The sequence below is a fragment of the Micropterus salmoides genome, unplaced genomic scaffold (assembly GCF_014851395.1).
Source record: "Micropterus salmoides isolate LMB-PRFRI ecotype aquatic unplaced genomic scaffold, ASM1485139v1 Ms_hic_scaffold_391, whole genome shotgun sequence".
Classification (NCBI taxonomy): Eukaryota; Metazoa; Chordata; class Actinopteri; order Centrarchiformes; family Centrarchidae; genus Micropterus; species Micropterus salmoides.
The window spans coordinates 620-9380 of record NW_024043273.1 but is presented as its reverse complement, the minus strand read 5'-3'; the positions used below and the strand labels follow the sequence as shown (position 1 = coordinate 9380).

Below are 8761 nucleotides of genomic sequence, written 5' to 3'. Positions count from 1 at the left end.
TGTGATTATGTATTATGCACATGGTTGCAATGTCATGCAATATATCACATTCTGATGGAATTTATCAAGAAATAAAAGCATAGTTTGATGACGTGTAAAACACGTACTTAATAGTAATCCTAGGTTGTATGTTTTTAGCATTCTTTGTGAGTTATTTTTAAATAAGTTCAGCACTGATTACTTCTACTAGTTCTGAATTAGTCACCTACAAGAGTAAAATGCAGTTTCCCTCACCAAGTACATATAGTGAAATGTTGAAAATAGTTTGAAGATCATTTATCAGAATTTACCAATCCAAAAACAAATGGGGAATAAAATGTAAGTGGAACCTGCCGGCAGTTACATAAGAGAAAATGTAAAGCTCAGCACTGATTGTTTTGATGCTGCACCCCCTTTTCTACCTAGGAACTGCTTTAGATTTTAGGCTGAGCACCTTATTGGAAAGCACACATGCAGCCTTTTTTCTTACATTGAAGAGTCACATTTTCATAGTCAAAATTTTTATTTACAATCTTATAATTATAGACTATTATAATTTTAAAGACATCTCCTAATTTCAATCATAATATGACTTGCCATGATTTTATTTTATGAAAAACATCTAACTTTTCCTGACAGTAATGGGCTTCCATAGAAAAGACTACAGTATATTTCAATAAAAGTTAGTAGGTGGACTTCTGATCTTCGATTCATTTGTTAAATAAATATAATTTGTCATATACTAAGCACTTGTGAGAAGTTGAATTGTTGCTGCAATTCTCTTACAGATGTGTATTTTTCAAAATGTCTCCTTACAATCCTGACAACTTTTAATAAGCAAATAATCAGTCACAAGCAGAATAGCTTCAAACGTTTGTTTTATTTGTAATTCATAAGCAGAGGTATATTAAAAACACCCTGAGAGAGGATGGATAAAGAGATTTTATTCCAATCCAGAGAAATTGACTCTCCAAGCAGGATATTTTACACAGTTTATGAAAGCAGAGGAAAGTTGATGTTGATGTCAGTCTGTTGTACAAAACATTATTTGAGTTCAGTACTGAGTGAGGTTTCTATGGTTACTGTGCAATGATTTGTGTTTTATTGATTCAACTATACACTGATTTTTAGGATAAACACTCAGAAGATAGTAAAGGTGTGTTGCTCAATTTGGCACAGTCACACAGAAAGTTTAACATCCATTATTGACAGTTTTTCCAATAAGGTAAACAAATATGTTCTAAAAGACTCTGGCTGTGTTTGGCTGGCCTGACCACCCTGAAAAATCCATGTGTAACCCTAATTCAGCACCTCTGCTCTGAGTTCCTTTTTGATGTAGTTCAGCAACGCAGCAGTGACCTGCTGATGGAGAGTGGTGTTGCCCATCACGAGGGATACGAGCTGGGCCGCGTCCGTCCAGTCTAGGTTGCCTAAGACGGCCACAATGTAATTATAGAGCTTCTTTCGCTCGGTAGGGGGCAACTTCTTCAGGATCTGAGGCAGAGGCCTGAACTGACCGCTGGTCATCCAGAAGCCCAACAGACCACCTACTGCTCCACCTGATACAGACACAGAGAGGGTGGAGGGGTAGAGTTACTGTGTGAGTATAAATTGAATATAAGCATGTACTAGTATGAAGTAAATCTGAAGCAACGACAACTGAAAACAATTCAAGGATAAAGGATAAGTCTGGTGATGACTGATATTTTTCATCCCATGAAAAAGACCCAAACCAACAATAATTTGATCCTACTAACATGTAGTATGGCCGATGATGTTTAGAGAGCTGACATCAAAACAAAGAAAAGTCAAGTATAATTCCATTATTCCATGCAGAGTACAATCTAATACATGTTATCTCAGCCAGTAACAGGTTGTTTTACGAGGAACTGTTATTAATGAATAAAACAAACATAAATTGGGTTCTGCTGTAGATTTCAGAAGGTGACTGGTGTTTAAGGGAGAGTGGGGTACAGTTTGTCAGAAGTGACGTCATTCAGCTGCATTATTCTCTACAGTCTAACACTATATATTTAACTCTGGCCAGTAGGGATGCACCGAATCACCAAGAAGGCCCAGCAGAGGATGTACTTCCTGCGGCAGCTGAAGAAGTTCAGCCTGCCAAAGACAATGATAGTGCACCTACACCACCATCATTGAGTCCATCCTCACCCCCTCCATCACCATCTGGTACGCTGCAGCCACTTCCAGGGACAAGGGCAGGCTGCAGCGCATCATTCGCTCTGCAGAGAAGGTGATTGGCTGCAATCTTCCACCACTTCAGGACCTGCGTGCCTCCAGGACTCTGAGGCGAGCAGGAAAGATTGCAGCTGACTCCTCCCACCCCGGACACAAACTGTTTCAGACTCTCCCCTCTGGCAGGAGGCTGCGGTCCATCAGGACCAAAACCTCTCGCCACAAAAACAGCTTCTTCCCGTCTGCAGCTAGCCTCATTAACAAGGCCCGGGTCCCCCACTGACACTCCCCCCTTTCAAATAATACAAACGTCTCTGCACATGTAAATACTATTTCATTTCATATCATGCACGAACCTGCCACATCACACATATTTATTGTTGATTGTTAATCTTTGTTGTTCTATATTTTTATATAGTCAATTTATATATTTATGTACACAATATTCTCTTTCGTCGCAACACAAACTGGAGTAATGCACATGTAAATATCTGCCACGTTGTTCTTTTTCTCCAATTAGTTGTATTCTTTTTCCCTATTCTTTTTATTATTCTTATATAACTTGCATTGTCTATTCCATATTTATATTTTTCTACATATATTTATGTCAACTGTATGTTTGTCTACGTGTCGCACCTTATCACCAAAGCAAATACCTTGTTTGTGTAAAACATTACTTGGCAATGAAGTTCCTTCTGATTCTGGATGAGTGAAAAAATTTTACCAAACAATGTGGAAGCATTTTAAAGTGTCTGAGAAAGACGCAAAAATGGCCGTTTGCAGACACTGTTCTGCTGAAATGTCTCCTACACATCCACTCCATCTGTGGCTGACTTCTTAGAAAAGGCAACAAACGGTCTGACCCTCTTTGAATGTTTCTGTCACTCGTTTCTGAGAATGCAATTAATAAAGCCACACCTAAACTTGAAGAGCACAGGTATGCAAGCCTTTATGGTAAATCCAGTGAAACCAGAGCGAGCTGACAGGCAGGTTAGCGTTAGAAACTGTCAGTTTCGCTCTTTACAAAGACAAGTGCTGCAGGATGAGACATCTACCTGAAGAGAGGCGGTGAAGTCTTCTTGTTACGCAATACCAGAACCACATACAACATTATTTATCAAACAGGGTCGGACTTGATGAATTTAGTGCGAGGATACACATGTGACAACGTCTGGTTTTCAAAATAAGGTGCCTTTACAGTATGGAAATAAGATTAATTGGATTATATTCACATGAAGTATAAAATATACATAAATATTACATGTGACCATTAAAAGTAAATGGACACAAGTAATTAACTTTACTGGACCCTCAGGCCCACCCACCAAAGTCTCTCCACATCCTGTGGGAAACACTGAGTAAAAAGCACATTTTGACTACTTAATTTATGCAATGGTGAAAACATTGGCAAAAAATGTGAAAAACCTTGTTCGGTATTCAGGAAAGTTTTTCATTATATTCGGCTTCAGCCAAGAATTTTCATTGCGGTGCATCCCTATTGGCCAATGGTTTTAGATTGGATCTGCTGTCATTCGGGATGATGTATCGGCCTCGTGAGTGCAGGTATCGGTCGATGCAGATTATCTCAAATGTCAGATATCGGCCTGATTGATCAATCTTTCACTTTTGACAACTAGCTGATCTATCTTATTCCTAACGTTTCACAGCCCCACTGTTCTCTAAAAGCTATCAGAAACATCATGAGACACACCATAACACTGGGTGACATGTTCCTGTATTACCACTTTATTTTTTTCCATACACCACTGCCCCAAACACTCCCTTGAGCACCTTCTGTGTATTAATCCACCAGTGTAAATCCTCCCCAACAAATGTATTCTAAGTAATGTTTAAAGGCCAGTTAGGTCAGAAAGTATTCAGAAACAAACTAAAACATTGTTGACCTATTCAACATGACGTGATTTTACATATCAGAAGTTGAAGATGCCATGATCAATATTTTCAACATTTTTATATTAATGGATCAAATGACTACATGTAATGTGAGGTGTCGCCTCCTCTTCTCTCAGGAGTTAGAGGAGACAAAAGCAGCTAAAAGGAGAGTGAATATTGGACTTCAAAGCTCTGTCTGCTGCCCAGAAACACGACTTCAAATAAATGCTAATGTTCAACTGTACCTGCTAGCTGTGTCAATGTTGTGCATAAAGTTTGTTGTTCTGCCCCCAAGTGGCCAAAAAATCAGTTTTTTTTTAAATGTTTATTTTTTGGAGAGAAATTTAGGTTGTATTTGTCTTTTTAGAAGTGAGGCTATGTCTGGTATTCTCAGTCACACAGTGATTAAAAAACACAAGTTCACAGATCCCGTGGTAACATCTCCAAACTGATAGTCGTGTACGACCAAAGGTAAAACTCCCAAAGATTTTGAATTTGACATGATATAAAACAGCAAACAGCAGATCAAAGCCAATAAATAATCTAGCAGTGAATAAGGAGGAAGAGGTGGTGGGTAAGTATTGTAACAAAGCATCGGTCACGCTTTAAATAACTCCTTTTGTGTTATTCCATCTCCAAAAATGTCTCATCTATGAATGACAGCCTAGTGAAGTTTTGAATTTTCCTCCAAGGTATGAGATCCTACAAATCTCACAATCCCAAAGGCCCCAGTCAGTGTGGGCTACAGAGGTCAGGATCAGTTGTTGTCTTACCAACAGCAATCCCCAGAGGTCCCATGAGCAGCGCGCCTAGCATGGCTGTTCCTCCTGCCACCAGGGCTCCTTTGGTGGAGTTTTTCACCGCGACCTTGATCTGATCGTGAGCTGATATTTCACAGCACAGATGCACGACATCATCCATTCTTGGAGCCATCCCTGCATTCAGACACTGGCAAGAGGACAATCAACACTGCTGTGTTACCTAAAAAATAACAAAGACACATCCTTAGACTGACCTCTTCCCCAGTACTAATCAGCACGCAGTGTGTAGCTATCCACTTCACTATGGCATTTGATCGCTTGTCTCGGTTTATCTACTTCTCCCACACGCTGCATCCAGCGTAGTCTGCCGAAGCCTCCCTCCCCTCTGCTTGTTTGGGTGGGTGATTTGCAGGCTGATCAACATCCCACCCCACCTGTAACTTGGTTTGACTGTATGTGTATTCAGAGCCAGTGAGCAACTGACTTTCAAAATAATAATAATAATAAAAACTGCGTTAATGTGAGATAAAATAATTGTCAGCGTTAAAGTGTCTCTTCTGAGACAACAGAGAGTGGCCTCAAGAAATGAGGTTTCTTTAGGTTGGGGAGAGCGGGGTAAGTTATCTCGTGTGTAAGTTGTCACACTGCTCATAACTCCAACACTAGAGGCTCTATGTCAAAAATCAAATAGCCATTTTTTGTGACTTCTTTTTCTATGTTCAACTTCCTGTTCACATGTGGTCAAGGTCATTCTAATCAGAGGTGAGCACAATTTTATTATTTTTTTGCTTCAAAGGTAAAACATTTGCACTTAACACTTTATGTATTCCAACCTTATTAGGTATGAATGTTCAAAATGATAACTTTGCACAAAGTAGAGGAGACAATAACGTGTCTTTTGATACTTCAGCTGAAGTGCTATGTTAAGTTAACTTTGAGATTTAGCCAACATTAGCACACATGTCAGTTTGGGGCAAGTTGTCACATGTGATTACTTGCCCCAGTACAAATAAACACATAGAACATGCTCAAAAAACTATGTGAAATTGTGTAATTACCTCTGACACAAGTATTAAATGATACTGTAAATAGAATATTACACACTGTAACTGGACAAGACTGAATTCATGACAGAGTATATACGGTCTTATATCGTAGGCATGTAGTCTGTTAGTAGATACAAACACACAGACACACACACACACACTACATGAACCAGTTATTAATTTAGTTAGGCAACAAGGGTAGCAGACAAATAAGCTTGTAATTAATTTGTAATTGTGTTTTTGAAGGAAGGAAGAAAATTTTCAACAGAATGACTAGGAAATGACACCGCCTGACATAATGTTAAAAGCAGCAGGCACATGTCTGATTAGTCAGATACAGATGTACGTCGTACAAAAATGCACATTGTTGCATTAGCGTGTTTAAACACCACATCTGTTTAGTTAAGAAGTTACACATTTAAGCAAGTTATCTGCAGCATTACATTCAATTACCATAGATCCATTTGTCCTCCAGAGAACATTTGATTTTAAAGTTCAAAGAAAGAGGTTGTCCCACTTAATGTGTGCTCTGCCAACATTTTTGTTTTGAATTAAATTATTTCTTTTCCAAATTCTCTAGGCTTGATTGTTGATTGATTTTACTTTTTGTTCTGGTTACAATTTGAAATTGAAATCAATATTCACAATTAAGTGTTCTAACTGTTTGATAATCCAGTGTGACAACTTAACCTGCCGATGGGGGAAATTGTCACAAGTGCACACTCTCTATTCAACAGTCTACAGCTCCATAATGAGATAAGATATGAAGATGTAATGAATACAAAACTTCTGCCCAAGACTTCATTCTTTCATTTGGTATGACATTTGTACCATTGTGATGTATGGTGCTCAGTAAATATTAGATGGTGTGAAAAGTGTGACAACATACCCCGCTCTCCCCTATATTTATTAAGAAATTGTATTTACTTAATTAGTCAGTAAAACCATATGTTACTGTGACTTGGCCACTGACAGACAACATGGAAAATGTAAGCCAAGAGTGTGAAACACTGTCACTGAATCTGCACCAGTCCTTAATAAACCACACATTAGATAAAGCCCCCGCGACCCTTTACGCAGGATAAGCGGTTGACGATGGATGGATGGACGGATGGACATTAAAATAAAGCTTATACAAACCTTGACAAGAGAAACACATTAATGCTCTCTGTGATTATGGACCCTTACCAAAACTGCCCGCCAACAATAATATCTGGCCCACGGTTAGATTTTTTCTTTGATAGTGGCAAAAAATATAAATAAATAAATGCTTTGATAGCGCTGCTGAAATATATCTCAGTCATGGCAGCAACAGTTACTCACATTATCACTTCCTTTTTATTAGTTTCACCTACAAAATAAAATTCGGAGTTGAACTGAGCTTTACTAAAATTCTGAAAAACATTAAAAGAGTTGTCATTCCCCTAAATGTCCTCTGCCCGGAGATACTGGGGAATTGCAAAAGCGTCCGTAGGTTGATGGATGCGGATCAAACACCAAAACTGTCCATGGAAGGGGGACCCGCGGCTAGGGCACAGGCCTTAGGTAATAAAAACATGATGGTTTATGTCTTTATACAACACTGAAAACATATTCATGGATCTTATATTGCATTTCTGTTGATGACAGCCTATTGCCGACCCCTGTTGTATGTTATCTGAGAAAATATTGACTTGGCTTTAAGCAGTGGATGGAGCTTATTTCTCTGCATTTGTCTGCAAAACGTATTTAATTATTTTTTTATGTCCAGCTTTTGAATGTCTGCTGAAAGTCACCAGTTAAAAGGGCCACTCATTAAACACATGTATAGACTCATCTTGGTTGATAGGTTACTGTAATTATAAACAAATTTGCAATTAAACAAATTACCATCCAAGCTGATACAAGTCCTATGCTCTTATTTATTTAGCTTCTTTAAAGGAACTGGAACTTGGTTTCACTTTTACTTGTATTAAAATGATGTAATGCTTTTACCCGGTTTCTGAATGGAGTTTGGTGGGACAGGTTTGTCAGTGAACTTGGGGGTCCAGCACTGGTCTAATAAACTACTTTAAGTCTATGGGTTTTTTCAAATAAGAGACATAATGACAGTGAAGACAGTAGGTTTAATCAACGATGGTTTGATTTAAATTCAACACAATTCCACTAAGTTTCATATCTATTTTAATAGCGAACAAAGTGTGACTTCAAGCGCCAAGTGATCCGTCTTGTCTCCCTTTAAGTTGAGGCAAGAGATAGAAGGCAGCGGTCACGAGCCTATCGTCGATAATTAACTTTTTTCATTAAAAATCCTTTCAGTGTTAACTTACCTTCAGTTCTGGTCCTGTCCCGGATGCCTAGTTTGTGCTGCACACATTCGCCTCTTCCCAAAACATATGGGTGTTTCTCAAAAGCAAGAATGCAAAGAATGGACTTGTGTTCTTGGGGGGAACGTTCTTGCTAGTCCTTCTTGGAAGAATGAACTTGTCACGAGCACACAAAAAACGCTGCTGGCGGTTTGAGACGATGCGTTCTTGCTGTATTGCGCAACACCCCCAGCACAGAGGCCGCCTGCATTTCTCTGATTATTATAACAGCCAGGCTTCATCCCGCAAAACAAAAAGCTCAGAATCGGGTTTATTGTAGGTTTTAACTTACCAAGATATATTTGCACATAAAAAAATTATAGAAAATAAAAGCAAATACTGTGACCACAACTCTACTGTAGGCTACACTAACAATGTAATATCTAATATAATAATAAAATAATGTTAATAAAGCAAAGACAGTCCCCTTTCATACTATTTCTGATCATTTTCCCCAAAGTTTCACAAGACCAGATTTATTTGCACATCACCATTTTTCGTACATCATCAAGATGCCTCTTGATTTAAGTTAAAACCTTAC

At 38.6% G+C, this 8761-nt stretch overlaps 1 protein-coding gene across 2 annotated transcripts; it reads right to left on the bottom strand.

The window, feature by feature from the left end:
• Positions 1 to 840: 840 nt before the first annotated feature.
• LOC119885085 (protein C19orf12 homolog) lies at positions 841 to 8369 on the bottom strand. 2 transcript variants are annotated; one of them, XM_038695323.1, is made up of 3 exons: positions 8185 to 8369; positions 4842 to 5016; positions 841 to 1538 (listed from the first exon to the last, which is right to left on the bottom strand). In XM_038695323.1, exons 2-3 carry the CDS (start codon positions 4999 to 5001, stop codon positions 1279 to 1281), a joined length of 420 nt encoding a protein of 139 aa, XP_038551251.1. In that variant the 5' UTR covers positions 5002 to 5016; positions 8185 to 8369; the 3' UTR covers positions 841 to 1278. The 2 variants fall into 2 exon arrangements, with proteins under 2 accessions (XP_038551251.1, XP_038551250.1); XM_038695322.1 differs by having other exon boundaries at positions 4842 to 5049; positions 8185 to 8362.
• Between the last annotated feature and the right edge of the window lie 392 nt (positions 8370 to 8761).

Bases quoted from the DNA above. Each gene is read 5' to 3' on its own strand.
- LOC119885085 (XM_038695323.1), bottom strand. From the start codon at position 5,001: ATGGCTCCAAGAATGGATGATGTCGTGCATCTGTGCTGTGAAATATCA. The intron at 1,539-4,841 runs GTAAGACAACAA...TGTCTGTATCAG, and splicing joins ACCTCTGGGGATTGCTGTTG to GTGGAGCAGTAGGTGGTCTG.